We start from the raw sequence: 27,622 nt of genomic DNA on the forward strand, positions 1-27,622 counted from the left end.
ACCTGTTGAAGTTTTGTGCTGTAATTCTAATTGAATAGTTTTTTTTACCCATTTTTAAAAGGAGAATAGTCAAACAGCACTTAAAACACAAAAGCAATAGATTAAAAACATAAATGGATAGAAAAGCTTTTAAAAATTAAGATTTTGTTAAAGGCATTACAGAACACAAGTGTTTTAAATCAGGCTTTTAAACAGCTCTGATGGGCATTAGGACCTCAGAATGATTCAGATCTAGTTTGTTTGTTCGATGTGTCCCCCAACGACGTATAAAGGCCAAACTGTCCTTAGCTTTGTGTGAGTGGCCACATTGGAAGGCCGACTTCCTGGCTCCTGAAAATGTACAAAAACTACGGACCCTGATTACGCTGATTCGCATCCCCTTGGCTGTTGCCGCTACAAAAAATGCTGTGGCAAAGAGCATTGGGCAAAACAGCATGATGCATTTTTAGGGCAAGGTTGCATGCACAACTGGGCAATCAGATGTGACACATCAGGAAAATACACACAAACTAATCTCCTGTGATCTCTCTGCATTTTACCACCGTCACACTGTCTCTACCACATAAAACAGTAGCCTACCTGCTTGATTTGATTGGCTGCCAGGGCCAGGTTTGACATTTAGGCTTTTCACACTGCTCTAAGCATGTTGCTAAGGGAGCTATTAGCCACAGGGAGCTGTTAGCTCTATTCTAAGAGAGCTGTTAGCACCAAGCTAAGATAGCTGTTGGCTTCAGGCTAAGGGAGCTGTTTGCACCAAGCTAAGAGAGCTGTTGGCCCCAGGCTAAGATAGCTGTTGGTTTCAGGCTAAGGGAGCTGTTGGCTTCAGGCTAAGATAGCTGTTGGCTTCAGGCCAAGGGAGCTGTTTGCACCAAGCTAAGATAGCTGTTGGCTTCAGGCTAAGGGAGCTGTTGGCTTCAGGCTAAGAGAGCTGTTTGCACCAAGCTAAGAGAGCTGTTGGCCCCAGGCTAAGATAGCTGTTGGTTTCAGGCTAAGGGAGCTGTTGGCTTCAGGCTAAGATAGCTGTTGGCTTCAGGCCAAGGGAGCTGTTGGCTTCAGGCTAAGAGAGCTGTTGGCTTCAGGCTAAGAGAGCTGTTGGCTTCAGGCTAAGGGAGCTGTTGGCTTCAGGCTAAGAGAGCTGTTGGCCCCAGGCTAAGGTAGCTGTTGGCTTCAGGCTAAGGGAGCTGTTTGCACCAAGCTAAGAGAGCTGTTGGCCCCAGGCTAAGATAGCTGTTGGCTTCGGGCTAAGGGAGCTGTTAGCACCAAGCTAAGAGAGCTGTTGGCCCCAGGCTAAGATAGCTGTTGGCTTCGGGCTAAGGGAGCTGTTAGCACCAAGCTAAGAGAGCTGATGGCCCCAGGCTAAGATAGCTGTTGGCTTCGGGCTAAGGGAGCTGTTTGCACCAAGCTAAGGGAGCTGTTAGCCCATGGCTAAAGGATCTGTTAGCCCCAGGCTAAGGGATCTGTTAGCTCCAGGCTAAGAAAGCATTTACACTGGCACAATCCTCACTCCTCCTCCAAGTGGGCTAACCCCGACTTAAGCCTAAAGCCTGCTCCGGACGAGGGTTATCCTAGAGTTTGCAGGGTTATCACCTGAAAATGGCCTTAACCTGTGGGTGAAAGTTGCCAGTGTGAAAGTAAAGGCTGATTTAATAATATAATTTTAGAACGTTAACATGAGTCACATGTTACATGTAGAGAAAGACATTTATAAATGCTAATTAAATTATATGTTGGGACTACAGATGGAAATTAGCAGTTATTGCTAAATCTGGTGCAACCATCTCCTCATCTCTTGTAAATGATTAATGCTATTGCACACTGTCCCTTGATAAACTAAATAAACTAAACTACAGCAGACATCTACCAGATGGCCTGAAAGGCTGACGGGAGTGACGTAAAAGAAAACAGAAATGTGTCTCAATTTGGATATTTTCTTGTCCAACCCTCGCAGGTGTCGGCCACAGATCCAGACCAAGAGGCCGACCAGACTGCCCTGCGTTACTCTCTCCATGGCCAGGGTGCCGGCGGTGAGTTCACCATTGATGAACGCACAGGAAGAATCTATGCCCAACGGCGCCTGGACCGTGAAGAGCGCCCAGCCTGGAGATTCCTCGTCCTCGCCACAGACGAGGGAGGGGCAGGACTCACGGGATTTGCTGATGTGCTGTTAGAGGTCCGAGATGTCAACGACAACGCACCCTTCTTCCCCTGCCCGGCACTGGAAGTGGACGGATGTTTTGTTGGCCAAGTGCCTGAGAATTCACCTGCTGACACTTCCGTCATGGAGATGCGCGCCATGGACCTGGACGACCCCAATGAGGGCAAGAACGCCATGCTGACCTACAGCATCATCAAGAACGTCCGTAATGAGATTAACCTCAATCTGTTCTCCATCAACGCCAGCACAGGGACCATCTACACGGTTCTACGTTCCCTGGACCGGGAGGCAGAGGACCGGTATCTGGTGGTGGTGGAGGCCAGGGATGGAGGGGGTTTAGCGGGAACAGGGACAGCCACCATCATGGTTTCAGATGTCAACGATCACCCACCAGTGTTCACTCAGAGGGTCTACACCACTCAGGTGAGTCCACCATGGAGGGGCAATATCATTTGTTTGATTCTAACAACAAGGCAACTCAAAGAGTTTACATTAGAGATTTAAGAAACTCAAGGCGATATATAAAGTCACCATTTATAATAACAGTATTAATGACACATGATGTACTTCTGTGGTGTCCTCTGGTGTTCAGGTGACGGAGGACCTGGAGGTGAACAGCGAGGTTCTTGTAGTTTCTGCCACAGACGGAGATGAGGGTGAGAACGCTGTGGTAACCTTCAGCATCGTTGGTGGTGACGAGGACAGGAAGTTCTTTGTGGAGACAGACAAAGTGAACAGACGTGGTGTGATAAAACTCAAGAAGAAGGTTGACTTTGAAAAGCCCCGTGAGAGGACTTTCAATCTGACGCTGAAGGCTGAAGACGCTGATTTCTTCAGCCTGGCCTACTGTCTTGTTCAGGTGGAGGACGCCAATGACCACGCCCCCGTATTTTTCCCACAGTTCTACGAGTCACCAGCCATGTCCGAAGACGTACCTGTGGGGACAATTGTTGCTCAGGTTACAGCTTCGGATCTGGACTCGGGCCAAAACGGACGCTTTTCTTACAGTATTTCAAAAGAGTCGGACCCCTACAGTCAGTTTCTGGTGGACCAGTCCGGTTGGGTGGTCGTGGCTGATTCTCTGGATAGGGAGAAAATCTCTCAGCACAGGATCATGGTCCTTGCTACAGATGCTGGGAGTCCACCAATGACTGGCTCTGCCATTGTCATGGTGACTGTACTTGATATTAACGACAACGGGCCGGAGTTCGAGGTCTCCTATAAACCAGTCGTTTGGGAGAACACGGCGGCTCCCCAGGCGGTTCAAATGAACGAAACATCTCTGCTCCTCCATGCCACCGACCGAGACACCTCCCCCAACGGCGGGCCATTCTCCATACGGCTGCTCATGCTTACCTCAGACGCCACCAACTTCAATTTGACGGACTTTCGTAATGGCAGCGCAGCCATCACCGCCCTCCGGACCTTCGACCGTGAGAGGCAGAAGGAGTACCGCCTCCCGATTCTTATGATTGACAGCGGCTCTCCTCCAATGAGCTCCACCAGCACGCTGACAGTCGTCATTGGTGACAGGAATGACCACCCTCACTCACCAGGACACACTAACTTCATCGTCTACAGTTATGAAGGTATGTGTTTAGGATTTTTGTTGCCTGATTCATAGAGACAGATTGTTTTGCTTCATATTTAACATGCAGGAGCCGAGTAGCTATTTTGGAATTTGAAATACATAAGTCAATATATTTTCTGATATGATGGTATTTTTCTCTGGATTGATGCCTAATGTTGGTGCATTGCTTTTGACATTGCATTGTGAATATTTTGGGTCTAATATTAGGTCATAATAATTCTCAGTACAGAATTGTGTAACGCAAAATGAGTTTCTTAACCTTTTTTTGGTCTCTGAACCCATAGTTTTGCCCCAAATTTCCATGACCAAAAGTATTGGAGAGTTACGAATTTTGTATCTGGCATATATTTTGGCATTTTTCTTTAAAAAGCATGAAGGCAGTCATAAATGAATGCTTTGTACTAGGGATGGGTACCTTTCACATTTGAACCGATATGGTACCGATACCCGGTACCTGGGAATCGATACCGGTACGCAATGGTACCTGTTTTCGGTACTTTTTTTGCATGTATGTGTGGTAATAAAGGATATTTCATTTAGAATTTTTTTTTTTTTGTCAAAACTAACATTTATTTCTCAATATCAAACAGGATAAAACAACATCTAACAATGTAACATATTATCAAAAGGTAGCCTATATAATTGACTATGCAGCAGTTCTTTTTATTGCACAAAATGAACCCACTCCTACTACCTCCTATTCCTCTTTCCCCTCTGGGAAAAATATGTGTGGGGGAGTGTAACGTTAAATTTAGAGAATACGAGGAACCGAGATGATAATAACTAAGGCAAGTTAAAATGCGAAGCTAACGTTAGAATGACCAGAACAAAGCCCAATCATCTTAAACACTAAGCTTATTAATTACCTGGAACTGATGTAGCTGATGCCCTGCTTAATCACCGTCGTCATCATCGAACGTTAATCCCACTTCTTCTGCCCCGATGCTGCCTGCAGATGACAACGAGCCGCTAGCTGCAGGTGTGCTAACGCCGGGAGAAGTAGCCTTAACTTTCAGGCTATCAAATACTGTGGAGTCGTCAGCCTTTAAAAACACCTTGTGCTTGACCAGGTGCTTCCTCAGGTTTGAGGTATTTCCGTAGCTGGCCTTGTGTCGCAAATACTGCAGCGAGCGTAGTCTACATCAAACTTTGAGATATGGAGCCACATCTTCAACCTCTTTCTCTCAGCCATGCTGCTTTGTTGATAGTTGCTACTGACGTGATCACGCTCTCGTGCGTACAATGCTGCGTTCACGATAGGCAGCGAAAACGTCACTCCTCCACTCTCGAAGTCCCTAGGATGCGTTCAGGTACCGAAATGTGGTACCGTTTGATTTTTCGTGAATCGATACTCGGGATTACCGGCCGAATTCGGTCGGTACCAATAAAAGTACCGAACTCGGTACCCATCCCTACTTTGTACACAGTGAATATACACCATCCTCAATACGCTATGCTGTTTCTGATATTTAAAATTGATCTGCAGACCAAACAAAGATCATGTTTTGACTTAAAATCTCCACATAAGGTGGCATGAAAGCCGCTGGAAAAGCAGGGATAGGTTAGTGAGTACCCAGCACCCAGGTTCAGTGGCTCAAACACCATTGGAAAATGCAGTGATCTGTCGGTTAAAAACACCAAAGTTTGGTGGTTCAGACGCCACTGGGAAATGCCATGATGTACCACTAAAAACACCCAGTTTGGTAGCTCAAAAGCTGCTGGAAACAATGGTGATGTGTTGGTGAAAAACACCCAGGTTTGGTGCCACAACACTGCTGGGAAATGCCATGAAGTACCACTAAAGACACCTAAATTCAGTGGCTCAAATGCTGCTGGGAAATGTCTCCATGTGGTGGTAAATAAACACCCAGGTTTGGCAACTCAAAAGCTGCTGGGAATTGGTGTGATGTGTTGGTAAAACATTTATTTGGTGCCACAATCTCTAGTGGAGACACTGCGAAGAGTCGTTAAAAAACAACCTGTATTATTGTTTGTTGGTCGGCAACTTGGCAGGCATCTCGCCTATTTGTTATGCCATCCACCATCCCCTCCACCTCCTGATGACAAAGTCAGCTCATACACTGCATCACTTTAGAGAAGTCGATATGATATGTATAGAAATGTAACATATCTGTGGTTTGCAGGAACGTACAATGCCACTATTTTCTTCTGGCGTCTTTTTCTTCCCTTGTGAAGTTCACAGCTCTACTGTTGAACAGCTCTTTTAGATTTTTGGGGGGGTTTTGTACTTGTTCAACCTTCATGTTTCCGGGAACACTCTTTGCTGAGTGCACTTGCTGTTTTTTTTGTTGTTGTTATTTCACACCTGAGAGCCTCAAAGTACAACCTGCTACTTTCTGCTCCACTGTAGAAGCTGCTTTTGTCAAAGACATCGTGATCGTAGATGTGGACGGCCAAAAGAACATTTGTCATGCATCCTCCCAGTTCACCAGCTGGTCTGAGGCATTCAAACTGGTGTCTTTCTAGTCACAGACGGGCTTCTCTAACCTTCAGGTCCCACGGTGTCCCTCCCACCACCTCCTGAGTGCTCTGTGCTCGTGTTGTTAAGACTGTACTTGTCACAGTCGACTGCTCACAGCCTCCCGCTCCAGCCCACATCACTTATTTAGCGTTTCATACCATCTGTCAGCCTCCTGTAATTTGCTGGAAAAACTAAGGTTTTCTGTAATGTATTTTTAGTGGATTCCCTCTCCGGGGCCTTTCCACATGAAAGTACATTAACCCGCTAATACGAATCCATCACGTAGCTCAACAACATGCCATGAAGCAAACAATTAACTCCAGCTTAAGTCCCAGGTTTGACGAGCACATAAACAGGAGCCATTTTTAAAAGGCAGCTGATTTCACAGCTAAAGAGATTACAGCGCTGCGTTCAGCTTTTTTTGGGAGAGGGGAGAAAACACTGTGCGAGCAATTCTAATGTGTGCTTCCTGCTGTGTTGTCAAAGCATGGCAGTGTGTGCCGAGGAGGCGTCACCCGCCACCTTATCTCCACTTTATTTCCTTCACTCTTAATATGTTGGTTGTACCACAGGGATCTTCTGCACTCAAAAATAATTCCTTTCAAAGCCACTGCAGTTTTTGACTTTTCTGTGTGTCTTTCACTTCCCTCCTCCTGACAGGTATTCTCCCGACGACAGTGCTCGGACGAGTTCAATCCCCCGACCTTGATGACTGGAGTGAGAAGGTGTACCGGTTCGAAGGCAAACCATCCAGGTACTTTGATCTCATGTGGTGAAAACTCTGAGGTGGCACGCAGACAGAGAGTGATGAAGGTGAAAGTAGAGATGGAAAATTAGTAGTTAGGCATGTCTGTGTTGAAGGAGAGCAAGGCCACATGGTAATAAGTAGAGAGGCCGCATTGCAAAGAAAAAAAGAGGTAGAAAGAAATGGAAGCGATAACAATGCAAGAAGATGTAGAGGCGTATAAAGAGAATCCAAAGAGGATTAGAGAGAGGCAGGAGTGCTGACAAATACTGGTAAAGACTTTCAGCTGGCTGTTCTTTAGGTAGCACGAGTAGAAATTATTTATTTTGTCTCATGGAAAACTTGACTGTTTTAGAGAGTGATGGGCCTGTAAAGATAATTACCTCATTGACTTATCATAGGATATGTGGACATGACCTCGATCACCACATGTGTGTTAGTTTACATAAGAGTGTCAACAAAATTTTAGCCAACATGATGCCAGAATGAACAGCTGGGTTTTCCAACACGTTAAAAAAACTTGGGCGCAGTGATTCTCTATTTCGAAGAAAAATGAAACAACACTCCAGAAACGACACAGTGTAGCATGCTGGTAGCCTGCAGCTGCACTTCTGGAGTAGAAGACGCACAGTCCTGGTAGTCGTTAGCTTTCCAGGATACAAGCCAGAAAGTTACATGTTTCGAGCTTTACCCTCCAACAACTTCATCCTACACCCCATAAATCCATCAGCCTTGCTCCCAGGCTGTTCCCCTCCGGGAACCAACTACAGCACATTGACCAGATCATGGAGGTAACTGCGGTGTTCTTGGAGCCTCGCTAAGCTTGTCTGTTAAGCAGTATTTATACGTCTAGCCTCTACGGCATAGCCTCTGCATAGAAGTATACCCTACACCACACCGTAGCCCACACTGTAGCTTGACATGCATCTCATTAGAAATGTAACTACATGTCACAGCGGCACAGACCTCTGAAACCATTTCCCTCAGTGGAAATTAAGCTTTTGTTTACTTTTATTTCACGGATAAGAAACAATAAATTGTGAAGACAATAAAGCCTCACAAAATAACATTTGAAGTCCCATGTGATACATTTCTGAGGAGGTGCACGTCAGGCTACAGCGTAGGGTACAACGTAGGCTCTACGTAGATACAGTGTCGATTCAGCGCAGAAGTACAGATCATTACATTAGTGGGTAGAGCTGGCGTCCCATAAATGAAGGCGATGTTCTTGCCACAGCAGCCGTGGGCTGAATTCCAGCTTGCAGCCGCCTGCTGCACATCATCCCCCCTCTCTTCCCCCGTTGTTTATCAGAATTATTTCTGGGACAATAAATCATCCAACAAAAGTAGTTATTGTGACAGACCTAGAGACCAGGATGCATTTTTTATGGTTCCAAACAGTTGTTGGTTTCAATTCATTTCTGTCAATGTTAACTTTCTGTTGTGATATAATGTAGCAGCGAGTGCGGTGCCTCTGACAGTGGGAGGAACACATTCAAAAATGCTGATTGAATGCATGATTTCTAGTAAATGAACTTGAGAGCACATCGCTGTGGGCCTGTAAGGAATGCAACATGTTACAAGGAGCAAAATATTAAGAGGTCACAACACTAAATCACAAATGCAGCACATTGTCTAGCTTTCTTAGGTTTTATTCATCCCTGAGATTCCTCAGTGCTGCGAGCGCCACAAACTGAATTCCATCCAACTTCACTGTGGAGACAGAAATTTCAAGGATGTCTCAAAACTAAAACTATCCAGAGTTATAAGATGGTAAAGAGTTTACACAAGTGAGAGATCCAGTTTTTTGTAGCGTGGTGAAGCTATCTTTTGAGTCATCAGGTAGGCTGAAATGAAACAAATAAAATCAGCAGGTAAATAAGTGTCAGCAGGCGGGTTTAATCCCTGCGTAGTTTAGCTGCTGCCATTTGGACCATCTCCACTCTAAATGTACACACTCCTGTTCGTCACAGTGTAAGTAGTTTTGGATGAAAGCATCCAGAGAATGGCAGATGTAAAGCTGTTTCAGGATGTGTTGGAGCTAAAGCAGAGAAAGATTCCCTCTTAAAGTGTCCCCTCTCATGTGACACGCAGCAAGAGATGCATAAAGACAAAAGGGAGGAAATAAAAGAGCGGCACAGGAGCTGACAGATTTAAAATAGAGAGGAAGAGACAGTACAAAGGTGCGGTGCGACAAAGAGGAGAGAGGAAAACTGGGACAGAGAAACAGGCAGTTTGAAGGGAGAAACAAAGAAAGAGTGAAAGAGAATGAAAGGGCAGAGGACAGGGAGGAGAGAGAGATAGAGAAGGGGATCTGACTTGTCAGGAACAGTGCTATTAATACTTCATAACCAGCGGTATTGAAAATTCCCAGTGAAGCACGGCGAGGGCGCACTCGTTTTGTTTGATGAGGCGAGGCTTCATGCGGACGTGTTGAAAGGAGAGCCTGATTGCGCTCCCTGCCACCTTCTCTTCTAACGAGATGCCTATAAGGAGGGACGACAAGAGAAGACAAGAAGCGGACGAGAACAAAGGAACCGCCGGAGAATTACTATCCTGAACCGCCGCTCCTCGTCACTCCAGGCGGCAGATGGCAATTTGTTCGCAGTATGGATCAGGTTTAGGTTGCGTGTTATTTACATGTAGAAATGATAAAAACTAGATGAAAAATAAGAAAGAGCTCAGTGATCAGGTGAGGTGAATCAGCCCCAGCGGGCCAATAACAACATGTCACAAACAGCGTGTTGCATATAAAGAGCAGATATCAGCCTCCTGCCTCAGCAGACACTCATTTGTTTGGAATTGATTTGCACTTTATATCTCCTCATTTGTTCCCTGTCAGCAAAGTGTTGCAGGGTTAAAGCGTGACATAAATCCAGGAGAAGGTACGTAACAGCCTCCCCTGCAGCAGCAGTGGCGGCGGCACAGGTTCGATGCTGGATGCATTTTGGCTTCGATTCAGTCTCGGTTAATTAATCCGTCTGGTTCTGAGCTCTGAAGGTCGCCGCAGTGCAGAGAGGTTAAACAGTTACATGAGCCTGATGGCACAGATTCAGAACCAGGTTTGGACCCGGGCCACATCGTCTGGGATCGACCCTCCTGTGCAGCAGAGCAGAGAGCGCCAAAGTTTTCCAGATCAAGAACCCCTCCCCCTGTGGATCCATGTTCAGCCACTGACCTCCATCTGCTCAGAGTTTGATCTGACGAATCCCATCTGAGAAAGACTTGGAGAAAAGATGAATAAGAGCATCAGGCCAGACTTCATTTCACTCCTCGAGGTGTTTCCAGACAGGACGACCTGCTACCGATCAGATATTGATGTTTCTACCAATTAATTTTGCTTTCCCAAATGATCCCAAATCTGAATTTGGTATTTTGCAAACCACAGAAAATCTGTACAAATATAATACTTCGTCTCCCTGAATAGAATCAGTATTGTGTGAATAAGGCTGAGGAAATTTATTTTAGACTCGCCTGCTTGATGAAACCGTCTTTGTTTGTGACTCTAGCTGCGTTCGTTTTGTACTCGGAGGTCGGAAGTGGGAATGACGTCACCTCCGAGTTGACAACAGTTTTTGCGTTCTAGTTGACAACGGTGTACAAGTCGGAAAAAAACATGGACGCCCACAAGAAAGCCTTTGTTGCCCTTGCACTTTCGGAGTATAGACAGCTTCAAAACCATCATGCACAACTGATGAACGCCGCAGATGAGGCTGACCTAATGTGAAACAAATAAGATAAAATTGCTATAAACGGTACTTTAGCAGAGTGTTTACTCACTATGTATGTGACCGGCAGCCATCTTGAATTCGTAAGTCGGGGTTGATGGGGTTGCTCCAAGTTTCTGAGTTGGAAATCCGATCTCAGGGTGCGTTCGAGTTTAAACTTCCGACTGGGAACTGGAATTTCCGACCTCAGAGTACAAAATGAACGCACCATCTTTACATGTAGACGTGGCTTTTCTTTTCAAATCTATCGTCTTTTGTACTTCACTTTGCTTCAAAATGAGAAATGTAACCCATTGCCCAAAGAGTTTGACTGTGTTTAACACAGAATGATCATGAATTAGGGTCAGACGTGTGGTGACCTGTTCAGATAGACCAGTATCTGTGTGTGCAGAGTGTGTTGATATTAACTCAATTTTATGAGCTAAATAGCTGTTTGTTTATTTGGTTCTTTTTATACCTTTTATCCTATCTTACTGTTTTAGTCCCTCAGCTTTTAGCTCCAGTGTTTCCTCGTGGGGGCCTACCACACTGAGAGTTGTTCCTGGTCTCCCGATGGGGGTGCCGTCATGGTGGCTGTAAGGCACTGCACCTTGGTGTGGAGCCTCATGTCTGCCCGGGTCGGGGAGGTCTCTATGGCGGCGCTCCCTGTGGCCGTGGACCGTGGGCCTTCTCAGTGTGGACGGCCCCCAGAGGTGGCTTTTTCCTTGCCTCGGGCCTTGGTGCTCGGCCATGTCTCTTTAGTGATAGCTTGTGTGTGTGTGTGTGTGTGTGTGTGTGTGTGTGTATGTATATTTACGTATCTCTATGTGGGGTGGGAGGGTTGGGTTTTCTCTTTTCTTTTTGTTTTCTGTTTTGGATCTTTGTTGTTTTTAACCTCTGTGAGGCACTTTGTGTTACTGTTGTATGAAAAGTACCATATAAATAAAGTTGATCTGATTTGATTTGATTTGATGAGATGTGTCTCTTTGAAGCCATATAACCATATTTTGGCTCTTTATGTCTGCCTGTTTTGCCGCACCTGATGTATTCTTTAAATTTAACTAACTCCAAACTTAGATAACCTTGTTTAAGGTTGTTTTAACCTTACAGGATAAGCTTTCAGATATTTTCTAGTCCACGCTCACATCTTCCCGTCCATACTGGTGACAGCCCAGTCACAAGAGCAAATTATTGGTATTGGACATTTCTGCAAATGATGAATACATTACATTTGTTTGTTTCATAGTATCAACAAACCATATGTTTTTAGTGAGTTATGGTTGTTTATACAGGCTTTTACCAAACGTGGGTATTTTTAAGAACTCGTTGCTGTTTTTCCTGCCAGAAAAGTGGCATCAAGAAACGGTTGTTTTTCACTGAGACATCTGCCAAGCTGCAGACCACTGTTTGAGACCAACAAACAAAGGAACTGGTAGTTTGTAGCGTTTCTCCTGTGGCTTTTTAGCTCACTAATGTGGGTCTTTTTTAGGGACCCATGGTTCTTTTTACAGCAGCTTTTCAGCCCACAAATGTGGGTGTTTTGTTGGGACCCGCTGCCGTTTTCCAGCAGCCTTTTAGCCCCCTAATACGGGCCTGTTGCTATTTACCTGTAGGGAACCATTGCTGATTTCCAGCAGCTTTACAGCCTCCAAACATGTTTTTGGCTGGTTACCTACGAGGACTCGTTGCTGCTGTCTTGTAGCTTTTCAGCCCCCAAGCGTGGGTGTTTTTTGGGATATGGTGATGTTTTCCAGCGGCTTTTCAGACCCTAAACATGGGATTTTCTGGGGGACCTGTAGCTTTTCAGCTCCCAAGCGTGGGTGGTTTTTAGGGACCTGTTGCTGTGTATCCTGCCAGGATGGTGGCGCGACAAGTGGTTGAGACACTGCTAGTGGAGATTGTGCCCCCAGAGCAGGGTGTTTTAACCCAAAGCATGATCATATTCTAACCTTAACCAAGTGGTTGTTGTGCCCAAACCTAACTACATTACCCACAGTGTTGCTGAAAACTTCCAATGTATCTGTGGTCTGCAGTAATGCGCAATGGGGGATTATGTTGGCAGTGGAGTGATCCAAATCTGAGTTCAGTTTTTGTGACCAGGAAGTATCCTTCCTCCATGGCTTATGGTTCCTTTTACAGCAGCTTTTCAGTCCACAAATGTGGGTATTTTTGTGGGATAAGTTGCTGTTTTTCAGGGGCCTTTTAGCCCCCTAATATAGGGGGTTTTCAGGGACCTGTGGCTGTTTATCTTCAAGGACCTGTTGCTGTTTTCCAGCAGCTTTTCAGCCCCTAAACATGGGTGTTTTTTAGGAACCTGTTACTGTGTTTCCTGCCAGGATAATGGCACGAGAAATGGTTGTTTTTTACAGAGACACCGCTGCTTTTCCAGTGGAGATTGTGCCCCCAGAGCAGGGTATTAAAACCCAAACATGATCTTTTTTTAACTATAACTAAGTGGTTGTTGTGCCTAAACTTAACCACACTTAACCACAGTGTTGTTGAAATGTGCAAATGTAATATTTGTAGTATGTGTAAAGCATTTAAAGCTCCTCTCTGTCTGTCTCTCTGTGTCTCTCAGGTTGTTCAGTCTGAACCAGAGCTCAGGTCAGCTCACTATCAAGGAGGGGGCTCCTCCAGGCTCGTACCACCTGCAGGTGCGCGTGTCGGACCACATCTGGCCCGACGTCACCTCCACGGCTCAGGTGGAAGTCAGAGAACTGCAGCAGGACGCCCTGAAAAACGCCGCCTCCATTCGCATGAACAGTGAGTCCCACAGGTTTTTTGAAGTTTTGGAATTTGCCTGATCACGTCTCGACTCTCTGACACGTCAAACACATGAACACGCACCCAGTGGTTACCGTGGAAACTGTTGACAGGAGTGCGATGCTGCATATCCCAGAGTGCCGTGGGTCCTGGTCTCAGGGCTGTCAGCTCCCTCAGGCTCCATCAGCACCAACAGACAGAGATGCATGATGGGAAATGACTGTGTTCTTCTTCTGTCTTCTCTTGTCTCGTCTTCCCTTCTCCTGTTTCCTGCGTTCCTCTTTTTAGAACTTTTTTACTTTTTTGTTCTCTCCTCCACCCTTTCTTTCTTTCTTTCTTTCTTTCTTTCTTATATATTCACTATTTCATTTATAGTTTTAGAACATTACCCATCCCACTGATGATTCCCCTGAATGTTTATAAAGTCACTAATTGAATCCGTTAACCCTCCGTCTCTTCTTCCAGACCTGACGGTGGAGGAGTTTTTCAGCAGTAGTGGAGGTGAGGAGAGTCGATTCTCACGGCTGAGTCACATATTGGCCGAACTCCTGCAGACTTTGCCAGAAAATGTCCAGATCTTCTCTGCGGGTGACGCCGGCCAGCGGGGGGAGAGGGCGCTCAACGTGTGGTTTTCTGCTCACGGCTCGCCGTACTACAAGGCGGAGAAGCTGCACGGTTACGTGGCCGCAAACAAAGCCAAGGTGAGGACAGAGCTAAGCACTGAAATGATTTTCAGCATGCTGGCACTGCAGGGTTTCTTTAATGACTTTAAAGTGCAGGATGGGACATGGGCCAAACTAAAATCTCCACGTACAGGTCAAATACATTTTTCCCAAAGATGGTTTCTGTCATTTTAGGTAGTTGTTATCACGCTGATGTTTGTTCAAGTGATTGTCTGATAAATTTGGTCCTGATTAGTTTTTGATGCTATAAAAAGGGAGATGTGATGTCATTGTCAATCTGTGCTGCTTGTGAAGGGGTATGAGTGGGGACTCGATACTGTGGCTCCACTTACTGATCCCTGTACTGTGCAGACTCTGATGTTAGCAGCGGTGTCAGGGATGTTTTGGCTTCATGCTTGTACAGTGGGAGGAGACGCATCGTCCATCTTTATACTCAGTGTAAACCAGTGGTTCCCAACTGGTCCAGCCATGGATTCCAGATGTCTCCATAGTCATTAATTCAAGGTCCACATAATTTTATACATTCAGGGTCATACTTGTGTTTGGCCGTGTCATTGAGCTAGTTTGCTGGTTTAAACGAAACACTAGAAAAAATTCTTTTGAATACAGAGATCAATACGAGTGCAAAATCTAAGATACAGCTGAGAGTGGATTATTACAGCAGAGAGGAGGTGAACTGACTGATGCATTAATTACACATCAATTAAACATCACATTCATATATTCATACATTCATACATACATTCAGACAGCACTTACAGACACTTACTGTAAACCACTGAATGCTCCGTTTCACACAAAGTGAGGTTAAATACAGGGTTAAACATTCAAATGTGAAATACATTGAAACACGTCACCCCAGCAAACGGCTGCTCGAATGATCCGCTCACTGTATACATGTAGATGAATATTTCAGATCCATTAAAAGCACAAGAGCAGCTGCTGACCTGAGGTCAGCTCTGTAAGAAACAGGAAGGTGATGACAGTCAATGAAGCATGAAAATGCACATGTTAAACACACATATGCACACTTACACACAAACCACTGAGCGACAGTAATGTTTAAATATGTGAACTATGATAAAAAAAACTGTTTTAAATAAGCACAGAACTGCAGAAGGAATAATAAAAGGGAGGAGACAAAATCATAAATAAGTACACAGATGAGTAAAAGAAGAACACTGCTCCTCATCTACGAGGATCACCATGTTTCTACAGGATCACAGAATGGACAAACTACACACTGGCTCTAGATTGAGCCATTAATGCATCAGCCACCATAGTTAGAAGCCCCTCTTCAACGAGAGCGTCAGAAAAACGTTGATTTTTTTTTTTTTTTTATGTGAAACTACGTTCAGTGTGTTCAGCAGGCAGAGACCTCGGAGGATGATTCAGCTCTGGGTAAAAACCTCCTGAATATCTGGATCAGAAATTAAGTGCACACACATAAAGTTATCAGAGAAAAAGGTGGCTGCACATTTGCAGGAACTGGGTGATCAGGCCGCCTGCGACATACAAAGCAGTGTAGGAGAAACACTGATTTGTAATGTAAAGCTGCTTTATTTAGTAGCCCTTTTTACACAGTGATCGCTCTCTAGAGCCACAATGAGGTCCCGTCTTTACACCAGCTTTGCATTTTTCCACAGAGCTTGATTTTGGACAGCATGCCAGTATCTCTAAAGTAAGAAAGGCGTGAGGGTGTGACACGCAAGATATACGCATCAGCAGCGCTTTATAAACAATAACAATGGCATTAATATGTCAGTAACAATCATTTAGCGTCCCTGTTATATGGTGGCTGATCTCATCCTCTGCTCGGAGGGAGGGAGCTCCTGGACCTTTCTTTTTTTTTCCCCAATTGAACATTTTCAGCTGCTGTTCCTCTTTCAGTTTGTTGCTAATGCTAACAGCTACGTTTTAAATCTCCCAGCAGCAGGTCACACATAACACATCATGCCAGCTGTCCATTTTATACAGACATAATTTCAGGGCTACAACCTCAGATGCTAGTCTAAAGGTGAGACAACTCTGCACTCTTGGTTTTTGTGTAGATGTACTCCAAATACAGGTATAATACATCTGAATACCATCTGAAAAAGTGTTTTATTGAAAAGATTGACCCCAAAAACCTAAGGGAAGACACCAAATAAGTTGGATCAGTGCACATAGACCCTCCAATGTTACCATCATTTCACCGTGTAACTGTAAAATTTTGAAACTTTGCTTTTGACCTTGAAAAAAGAAATCCATGAAATCCATGGAGGTATACTTTAATATATGATGCAGGAGGGTATTAGAGCCAAGAAAAACTAGTTGCAATTTCTCCCAGTTTGGGCCCATTTTGAGTCAGATTGACTGGACTACTGGGGACAGATTCAGTCCAGCTCATTCTGTGATGCAGCTTATTTAAAAAACAATCAAACCCCATAAAAAGACAATCACAACAATACAAAGTATGAGTACTGGAGCAAAGCACTCACAGTATGATTAAAAATAACTTGGACATCAAATGCTGCAGAAGAAAGGCGCGTCTTTAATTATCTCAGGTTAAAAGGAAAAGTATCGTGGCTGATTTAGAACAAGAATGTCAGATAAATACAAAATAAGATGAAACTGAAACCGGCTCCAGAGCCCAAAAACTGAAGACCTGCCTGGGGAGTGTAAGTCACTGTGGATAAGAGTGTCAGCTGAATAACTAAACTCCAAAAAAAGAAATGCACACAGTTGGAGAGAGACAGGAAACCCTGAGGGACTCTGATGAAAACCTCTCACCCATAAAGACAAAACGAGGGAAAAGAATCAAGATGACAAGCAGGGAAACGGGTGAATTTGGCAACAGAGAGCGAATGACAGCAAAACTTTAACACGAGGGGAAATGACAGAGAAACACCAAAGTGCATAAATAACATTAAGGGGAACAGAGTAAATGCAGATATCACTGATGCAGGTAGACACAAGATCAAAAAGAGCTGCTGTCAGTCTCTATTACGTTCAAACACAGATCACAACTTCAATAATAGTTTGTTTGTTTTAGTTTCACTTATTTTACTTTTTGTTTATATTCTTCACCCCAGATTCAGTTTTAATTGTAGCTTTATGTTCGTGTCTCTTCTGCTTGTTTCAATTAGTCTGTTCTCTCAGTGGTTAATTAGCTTCATGTTTCTTTTAGTTTAATCCTCGTTTTAGCTTCTGTTTAACATTTATTTAGTTTAACCTCCTGCCACCCTGCGTACTCATATATTACATTTTGGGTTTACTACCTGATACTTTATTCTTCGCAACTTAGACCTGTTGTCCTCGTTCGTGGACACGTTTATGTGCTAGAGGTCGCAGAATCACAATACACTAATCCATGTAAAAACAAAATGGCGGCCATCTTTGCCAAGTCAGTCCACAGCCGATTCAGACACAAAAGTGGATAAGGTTCAAAACTGGTGAAATGTTATGGCTGAAACTTGTTTATTTATCCTAGATCATTTTTGTAGTTTGATATGGCACACACATTTGACCAATTTTAGCAACAGTATCAAGCTAAACAAGTGTGTTTTTTATATATACAGTAGTGTTTCCTGCCCAGGGACTACAAATGAAAATTAGCTTATAGCTAATTCTGGTGCAGCTAAGTAGCTGTGCATTGTCCCTGTTAAATAAATAAATAAATAAAATTTTAAAAAAGAATTTTTTTAAAAAATAAAAAGCTAAAATGCTGTTAATCAAGACGTATTTGTTTAAGGACATTAGGACTTTATTGTAGTATTATTGCAGCATTTCACACAGGCCAATCAGGTGTGACAGACTTTTCCTACGGACAAAAAGGTCATTTATTAATGGGGTAAGGAACAAGGACCACTGATTCAGAGTCACGAAATAAACAAATCACAAGACTTTTAGATTTGTTGAGTTATTTGCAATTTTCTTTTTGCACGGCCATGTTCAGGCACTGAAAACAGTTTTAGACTTGAACAATAAACCCCTAGAGTTCCAAAATATTGAACAAATGTTGCACTATTGCGTTTTGCACAATAATGTTCAGGCATTGAAATAAACTGTTTTATAGTTTATACCACACTTAATAACACCTAAATAAACACATTTTCTTCATATGACAACATCATGTTTTTCAAAAACTATTTAGACTACTTTTCAGACACAATGCTTAGATTGTGCCCTAACTTATCGTGTCCTAATTATCACGACAAATTTAAAATTCATACCAATCAAAAGCTGGGTCTCAGGAGTTTCTTTAAGTGTTATCCTAGTTTTACTTTAAGTTAAAACTTACGCTAGTGTTCCTTGACTACTGGTTTTGTTTCCTGTGGCCTGTACAGTTTATGCTAGTGTCAGTTAGCTTCATGCTAGTTTGTTGCAGTAAGCTTGTTGTGTTTAGTTTGACAACTCTTGCTAGTTTCTATTATGTTTCCATTAGTGTTAATTATACTTTCAGTATTTATCTTACTTTTAGGCTGATGCTGTTTTTGTTTTCATATATGTTTTATTTTTGTATCAGTTAGCTACCTTCATGCTAGGTTTAGAAATGCTTATCTACCCTCAATTCAGCTAGTTCCTGTTTTTATTGTTTACATGTTAGTTTTAGTTTATTGCTAGATTTAATTTTAGTTTTATTGTAATGTTTGTTTTTGTGTGTTTTATTGTAGCACTCCTACACACTTTTAGTTGTGTTAATTCTGTTTTTATGGTAGGTTTAGCCTCAGTTGGTTTCTTGTCAGTTTGAGTCTTGTTAGCCTAGTGCTCACATTAGGTTTAGGTTTGGTCTTCTATGCTGATTTTACTTAAATGCCATGTCTAGTTTTGGCTACCTTAGTGCTTCCTTTTATATGTGGTACCAACTAGTTTTAGTTTGGTTAGCTTCATGCTGTTTCAGTTTGTTTCATCCTAGTTAAACTTCAAGTTAGTTTGGTCACTTCAAGATTAATGCTAATGCTATTCTTAGTTTCATGTATTTTTTGTGTGGGTTTATCTTAGTATTATGCTAGGTTTAGTCCCAGCATCTTGCTAGCTGAAATGTTATTAGCCTCATGCTAACATTAGGTTTAGGTTTGGTCTTAAATGCTAGTTTTAGTTTCATGCCATGTTTCATCTTGGCTACCTTCATGCTAGTCTCAGTGCTAGGTTTAGTTTTAATTGGCTTTTTTAGGTTTGATTTTAGTTCATTTTTTGTTAGTTCAGTTTTAAAATTTCAGTTGGTTATAGTTTGAGTTTTGGGTAATTAGTTAGCTGTTTGCTAGTTTTCGTTTTATACCAGGTTTAGTTCCAGTCCTGTCATGCTATGTAAGTTAAATCATGGTTTCAGTGTTATTTTAATTCCATACTTTCCTTTTAGATGTAGTTTCAGGCTTTATTTTGGTTAGCTTCATGCTGTCTGAGTTAGTTTTATTCTAGCTATACTTTCAATTATTCCACTACTAGTTTAGTTTGATGTAGAAACCTTATTTTTTGCTTTTTGACATAATCTTCCTGTGTGTCATCCCTTATTTTACCCTCTGCAGTTGGAGGCCATGTTGGGTGTGACCATCTCTCAGGTGGGCGTTGACGAATGTCCCGACACAGACTGCAGTCAGTCTGGTGGCTGCAGCAGAGAGGTTTCATTCAGCCAGGCGCCGGTGGCTCTCAGCACAGGAAACACCTCTCTGGTGTCTCTGTCGGCCTCATCAACAGCACGATGCGGCTGCCGAGGCCGAGAGGCGATCCACCTGACCTGCTCCGCCTACCCCACCAACCCCTGCCTCAACGGGGGCACCTGCCAGGATGGAGCGCTGGGATACAGGTAGGTGCAGGGACAATCTGTAACAGGTTCTGTGTTGGTCTGTTGTGTGTTATAATATCCACTAATCCTGCCAGGATAAGTTTCAATATGAACTGATGGAGTTTTTCTTCCAATTAAAACTTTGCAAAGCTAAACAGATGGAAGTGTGGAGACTACAAATAAATACTACTGCCATTGAAAGTATTGCCATATACTTTTCTTACTGTAGCAGTTCTGTTTCCTCAGTCTGCTGGTCGTCTGCAGCAGATTCAAGTCCTCAACTGTTAGCGTCTGTGTCTGAAGCTGCCAGAGATTCCCCATTTGTTAACTGATTAGTAAATCTGTCAAACATCTGGAAGATTTAATAAGAGAGGGGAGATTTCTCCTGGTGCTCTAACCCTCCAAAGCCTCATTTTCGGCTGCATGTGCTGCAGTTGACTTTGAATTGTCACATCATTTTAATGGTTTAAATATCGAATGCAGCACCTCAGCTGCTAAATCTGACAGATGGTTCTCCCTCCTTCGCTTTCTTGTCTCTTTCTTCCGCTCTCAAAAAATCCCATTAACACTGGCAAAGATACACTGCAGATACTTTTAATTAACAATGTTTCTGTCAAGGTTTCCTGGACTTGGTTTCTGTTTGTTTCTCCGTCTGTCAGGTCATTTGAATTAATGTCGGTATGTGTGAAAAGAAAACGGCTGCAACTGAGCAACTGAGATGGTGTTAAATAGTTTCAGATAGTGACCAACGTCAAAGCTGCTGCTGAGGATACACAGGTCAAGTCTTTGTATTGGGTTTGAGAAAGTGGGGCTATAATGACCCGAAAATGAGTTTGTTTCCCACAGTTATAAATTGCACACACAGTGGGTTATTAAAGATGATATATTTAATTGCTTTATGACAAAAATATCAAATTTAAAATATAATTTTGGGAGGGAGTTTTTCCTTTATATCCTGGCAGTGTGGAGAAAGCAGTGGAACATAATTTAGAGGAATAACACTGACAGAAAGATAACTTAAAGTGCTACATGAATAATTCATATGAAAAAATAATAATAATTAAAGAGGCAAGCAGCGATGATCGGGCCCTCGAACCTTTGCACCTGTCGGGGGTACTGGCCAGCTGATGCGTCTTTTCATTTCTGTTAAAGTCAGACACAGCACGCAGGTGGCACAATCACCATGATACCTAATGTAACTCTTAATTTGGGGCAGATTGGACGATGTATGCTCAAGTTACAACAACTATTTTGTTTATGGGGAAATGTGCAAAATGGCTGCCACGCTACGGCGACGCCATTTGATGTAAACTCACAATTTTCGTGTATGTAGGTGAAACCAGCTTTAGGGGCTGCTTCGTAGAAATTTAATGGGGGGCGCTACTGAGCCATTTTCACCAGTTCTGATGTGTGTGCAAAGTTTTATGAGTTTTCAAGCACCTTAGGCAAAAATGTGATTCATTTTGGAAAATAATGATAATTCCTTAACTTTCAATAAGGTGGTGCTCAGGCCCTAATAAATAACACTGAGGATTTAAACCTGCATTTGGAAAATTTTGAGATGATTTATGTATCACTTTCAACATATATTAACCCATCAAACCTCATATATTTGGTATCTTTACTGAGGTACAGATAAGTTTGATCATCCTTACTTTGTTAAGTGATAATATTATCAAGTAAACGATAACATGAACTCTTTCTGTCTCTCAGGTGTAAATGTCCTCCCATGTTCGACGGCCCTGAGTGCCAGCAGACCAAACACAGCTTCGGCGGCCAGGGCTACGCCTGGTTCCCTCCCATCATGCCTTGCTTCCAGAGCCTCATCTCCCTGGAGTTCCTGGCTGAGTCGGCGAATGGGCTGCTCCTCTACAACGGACCGCTCGGCCCCGCCTACTCGGGGGAGCAGGAGGACTTCATCGCCGTAGGTGAGTTTCCTGCTGAGGCTGCAGCTTTTTATAAAGATCATTAGGTGCAGCAGATATTTCTTATTAAAGGCAATAAGTAAGGTATTCAACTATACAGATATCTAGGTAGATAGAAAACTCCACAATCATGGACATAGACTCACTGGCCACTTTATTAGGTACACCTGTTCGACTGCTCATTAATGCATATAGCTAATGGGCCAATCACCTGGCAGCAGCTCAGTGCATTTAGGCATGGTGAAGACGAGCTGCTGAAGTTCAAACAGAGCATCAGAATGATGAAGAAAGGTGATATAAGTGACTTTGAACGTGGCATGGTTGTTGGTGCCAGATGGGCTGGTCTGAGTATTTCAGAAACCTTTGAGATGTTGTTGTCTAAAATGTCTTGCTCTGTACCAGAGAGGTGTTGGACGGATGAAAAGAATGACCAGCTGACCAACAAGCAGTTTAGCAGTAGTTTGCAGCCGCCTCAAACTGACGCGTGTGATGCTTCTTGGTGTTTGAAACGCGGCTTCTCTTTGCTAAAAGTTGAAACATTATTTTCAACTTCTAAGCGCTGTAACTCACTAATCTCACAGTGCTGGTGGGAACACGCTGCCGCTCGACCCTTTCAACAAACACAAAGCGTGAATCAATCCAGCGCTGTAAAGACACTTTCTCAGTGGACAAAGAGCTCCATAAACTCTAATGTCAGCTCCCAGCGGTCCTCATGTGGTGTTAACGGATTAGCCTGCAGATGGCCTTTCAAACACTTCTTGCATAATCTTGTGGCATTAAAGTTATGTAATTATCGAACCCTGTCTGTTGCTACGTGAGTACATGGAGGGGCGGGGGGATCAAAGATGGCTGCAGCATTGATCACTTTGAAGCATTTTTCACTTACATGTTCAATAACATGGCTGTGAGGTTGATCTGGTCACACTCACTCATCTGATAAGCACAGCAGCTGAACGGATATTGGAACACACACACACACACACAGAATTGACTGTTCCTGCAGTTGTTGATGGGATTCAGCAGTTTACACAGCGATACGCAGGAGTGATGTCCAGTTCGGTCGTATCATCAACACATTGGCTTTTAAAAAACGCTGTGGTCAGAAATCGTCTTAGTAATGATTCTAAGCTTTCAACCTCATCTGGCTCTCTTCATTCAGTGAACGTAGCTTAGGTGCCATCCCACAATCTAAATGTGAACTGCTGTTGAAAGCTCAGAATCATTTGTAAGCGGATCTTTGACCCTTTACAGATGATAATGATAATAATAATAATAATAATAATAATAATAATAATGATGCATTTTATTTATAGTCGCCTTTCAGAGCACTCAAGGACACCTTACAAGACACAGTTAAAATGCAAGCAGCAGTGTATCCATAGATCATGAAGTCAAACAATACAATAATATACAATAAAAGTTAATAAAAGGACCAGGCAAAAATCATAATTATAAATGTAGTAGTGTAGATATGAAGGAGTTCAGACAGACACAAATGGGCGTGATTATCAAGGGCCTTTAAGGTGAGGAGCAGAATCTTGAAATCAATGTGATATATAACACGAAGCCAGTGAAGCTGCTGAAGAACAGGAGTGATGCAATCTATGGAGGGCGTTCTAGTAACGATATAGCAAACGAATTCTGGACCAACTGGAGTTGATGATGACACGAGAGGGAGACCAAAGAGGACAGAACTGTGATAATCGATAAAGGATTTTACCAAAGAGGGAACAGGTGAAGACGATTAATATTACGTAAATGAAAGTATGCAGACCGAATATCATTATTTATGTGGGCCTCAAAGGACGGATGGATGGATGTACTGTCCAGGGTGACACCCAGACTTAACCTGAGGGGAGGGATGGACTTTGGAAGCCAAAGTAGATTCATTCTCTACAAGAAGAAGCTCAGTTTTATCAATTATAAGTTGGAGGAAGTTACGCGAAGCGAAGATTAATGTCCAGTAAGCAGTCAAAGGAGAGAAGTGGGTGGAGAAGATTTGGTGAATAGATAGAGCAGGATGTCATCAGCGTAGCAGTGGAATTTAATGCCAAATTTTCTGAATATATGACCAAGAGTTAGAAAGTAGATCATACATAAAAGGAGACCTAAGACAGAGCCCTGAGGAACACCACCATTAACAGGAACATTGGTGAACATCGATGTACAGATTCTAAACAATGATCAAACGTATTAGGAATTCTGTAACTATAACACAAATTTACGCCGTTTTCACTCAGTATTACTATATCGTTTTTAAGGGACCAGATGAATTTCTGACTTGTGTAAAGCAAGTATTTGTTTCTTTGTTATAGCTGGAGGTTTACAGGCAAAGAGACTGAATATAACAGAAACAAAAGCCCCTCCCACGTGGGACTAGTATTACCTGTGGATCTCTGGTAATTTGTAATAAGCGCGGAGGTCATCTGTGATGTATGTTATTGCCATCTATCCATTTTCAATCACTTACCGAAGCTGGGTCGCGGGGGCAGCCGGCCAAGGAAAGCAATTCAGACGTCACTCTCCCCAGCAACGCTTTCCAGCTCCTCCTGGAGGACCCCGAAGCGTTCCCAGGCCAGATGAGATATGTAATCCCTCCAGCATGTTCTTGGTCTGCCCCGGGGCCTCCTACCAGTGGGACGTGCCCAGAACATCTCCAACAGGAGGCGCCCAGGAGGATCCTGATCAGATGCCTGAACCACCTCAACTGACTCCTTTTGATGCGGCTCTTCTCCAAGCTCCCTCCACATGTCCAAGCTCCTTACCCTATCTCTAAGGGCTCATTTATGCTCCCTTTACGTATGAAAATGTATACGTCCATTTCAAACGATGTTACCGTCACTGCCCACATACTTCCATGCGTCCTTTACGTTGGCATGGATGTTAACCAATATATCCACCAGGAAGCAGCCCAGTGTCAAAAGTTTATGACAGCAACAAACTCAGAAACAAACATGGCGACTGTGGAGGAGATATTGATAATGTACCTCTTGCATAAAAGACAAAAACAGAGGCAGCGTTGTAGGAGGCGGTGGTCGGTGAGGCCGTTAAATACAAAGCGACTGGAGGACGGAGAATTCTTTTCTCTAGTACTGCTGATGAGAGAAATTGAATTGTTATTTCTTCTTCGTGTCTCACTAGAGCTACGTATCGGGTAGTGACGGCAACACTGCCCCCACAGTTCCCGGTGGTACTGCTCCATTTGGCCCGTATCCGTAAGCTTTATGGAAACATGCAGAAATACGGACGAAATGAACGCGGAGCACGGACAGAAGGCTCTGTCCGTATCCGGATCCGTATTTAACGTTGAGCATAAATGGGCCTTAAGGCTGAGCCCAGACACCCCACAGAGGAGACTTATGTCAGCTGAAATGAGTTTCCAAGTGTGTAATTTAAAAATTCAACTGCAAATTACCTACCATATTTTGCCAAACAGAGGTCTGTGATAATATTAGTCCCATGCAAAGTGTCATCTCACTGATATGCAGTCGTATTTTTTGTTTTGTCTGCACCTCTGTTCTGCCTCTTCCCTTGTGGAGAATTACAGGCTGCATTGGCAATTATAAATGAAAGTTTTGACAACATTTTGGGTGCAGGAGGCTCATCTTGCTACACAGCATGGAGACCACAGAAAGAGCAAATCCATCTGAAGAGCAGAGTCTCCAAAGATGATGAGATGGATGACATGTGACAACTGGTGACAGAATCAGTTCTGTTTGTTTAACCCACATTTAAAAGATAAAAGAAGGTGAACACTGTACATCACCGCTAGTCGTGGTGTGTAGTGCTTCTGTGTTGTGTAGAGTTAGTTACAAATGACTGTGTGCATCATAATGTCAGTAAACTTTACAGACTTTGTTTATTCCGTGCAAATGTGCAGCATGAAACACAGACATTGGGGTAATCTCTAAATCACACGAGGTCCCCAGGTAATACTGGTCCCGTGTAAACGGGGCCAAAGACAGAGGAAACAACAGTTTTAGGTCATGGTTGTAGGAAGTTGTAGGATTTTATATCAAGGCCACTTGTGTGGGCAGGAAAACAAAAGACTAAGATTCTCATCCTCCCATTCAGAGTTGAGGAACGGGGTTCCAGCTCTGAGTATAAACCACGGATCAGGAACACTGACCTTGCAGCTGCCGCCGAAATCCACCGTCACTGACCGGCGCTGGCATCGCCTCGATATCATCAGCGACGGAAAGGTACGTGTCTTTCTAATTTCTTTTAGACGACAAAAGGTTGTAAAAAGAGGTGAATTTGTGTCTCATCGTCTCTGTGTCCAGGCCGTCCAGCTGATCCTGGACCAGTGTGGCGGGTTGGCGGTGAATGAGTTGGAGGGTGTCGGAGGGGACGCTCAGGAACTGGACGAGTCAGGCTGCAGAGCTTCAGGAGAGACGCCTGGAAACCAGAGGTGAGAGCGAGTCTGGAGATCTGTGACCCTCCACAGATTTACTGAACGTTTAAGATGAAAATATTTTATAAAGAGACGTCTCTTCTCTTCTTCCTCCACCTGTGTTTGTTGCTTCTCCCACATGCTCCTCCTCCTCCTCCTCCTCTTCAGGTATCTGAATGTCTTCCAGCCTCTTCAGTTGGGAGGAATGAAGGAAACATCCCCTCATCGACGTTACCGCAGTTTCACCGGCTGCATCCGCAACCTGGTGGTGGACAGTCAGGTAACACCACTTTCTGTGTGTGTGTGTGTATGTGTGTGTGTGTGTGTGTGTGTGTTTCCATCCCAGACATCATTAGCATTTCCTCCATGTGTTTGTTTCTTGTTTTTAAATGCAGTATTAATGTTTGTGAGCCTGACTCTGTGTGTGTGTGTGTGTGTGTGTGTGTGTGTGTGTGTGTGTGTGTGTGTGTGTGTTTGTGCATGAATGTATTCACTCATATTTCTCTGAACTCCTCGGTGGATGCTGCTGTGTGTTTGTGTGTATCATATCTGTGTGTGTGCGTGTAAGTGTGTGCCGGAGGGACGTTGGTTGGACAGATGGGGGTGTGAGCTCGGCTCATCAGCCAAGGCCAACATCACAGTCCAAAATATAATATAAATGAAAAGAAGCTTCCTCCTCCTGAAACTAAATGAGCTGCTGCGGTTCCTTCTGCCGCTCAATGAAAACCTCAACAACATCCCAAACATCCCAGAATATTCCCCGAGAAAGGCGGCCTCCTTCTACCCACAATCCCTTGTGTTTTGGGGTTGTTTCCTGTACTAAGTTGTGAGGTTGGGCTCAAGTCCTCACTCCTAATGAGCTCCACCACAGCTGTGATGTTGTGGAACTGAGACTGGTGCTGCCTTCATACGGAGGTCACATTTTCAGCGACGGAGAACAAGATGTGTTGGTGGTTTAAGTCATGACACCACTGTTGCTAGGTGACTGACTATAGATATTTTATTTCCTTTTCAGAGGTGTTAAATGGCTTTGTGTCTGCTGCTTTTCAGTGTTGTGCTCAGAACAAGGAAAGAAATTAATTTTAAACAAAGAGGTTTAATACACTAGCACTTGTTACCACTTGTACAATTTTTAGTTTTCATCAAAATTTCTACTTTCTGTTACGTCTTTGGTTCATTCTAATCCAAGTTTCTCTCTTTCACTGAACTAAGACAAACGTCAGGTTGAAGGAACAGTGTGTCAGATTTAGTGGCATCTAGTGGTGAAAAACTGCTGCATTGTTCAGGAGGTTTTTACCGGGAGCCGAATATCCACAGAGGTCTCTTCCTCTCCAAAACAAAAGCCCCATTTCCACCAAACCCTTTCAGTCCAGTACCTTTGGAACCAGCAGTAAGCCTTCAGACATGGTACCTA

The 27,622-nt window shown here is 43.5% G+C and overlaps 1 protein-coding gene across 1 annotated transcript in view; it reads left to right on the plus strand.

Annotated features, from left to right (window-relative positions):
* The window catches only part of si:dkey-22o22.2 (neural-cadherin), a 100,113-nt gene that overhangs the window by 55,780 nt on the left and 16,711 nt on the right, over positions 1-27,622 (plus strand). Inside the window, exons 17-26 of the mRNA XM_049584911.1 lie at positions 1,949-2,578; positions 2,748-3,744; positions 6,889-6,982; positions 13,259-13,443; positions 13,909-14,144; positions 19,634-19,911; positions 21,604-21,818; positions 25,890-26,017; positions 26,099-26,226; positions 26,377-26,488. Coding sequence (XP_049440868.1) covers positions 1,949-2,578; positions 2,748-3,744; positions 6,889-6,982; positions 13,259-13,443; positions 13,909-14,144; positions 19,634-19,911; positions 21,604-21,818; positions 25,890-26,017; positions 26,099-26,226; positions 26,377-26,488 — 3,003 coding nt within the window. The remainder of the gene's footprint in view (positions 1-1,948; positions 2,579-2,747; positions 3,745-6,888; positions 6,983-13,258; positions 13,444-13,908; positions 14,145-19,633; positions 19,912-21,603; positions 21,819-25,889; positions 26,018-26,098; positions 26,227-26,376; positions 26,489-27,622) is intronic.

The sequence above is a fragment of the Epinephelus fuscoguttatus genome, linkage group LG8, assembly GCF_011397635.1.
Source record: "Epinephelus fuscoguttatus linkage group LG8, E.fuscoguttatus.final_Chr_v1".
Classification (NCBI taxonomy): domain Eukaryota; kingdom Metazoa; phylum Chordata; class Actinopteri; order Perciformes; family Serranidae; genus Epinephelus; species Epinephelus fuscoguttatus.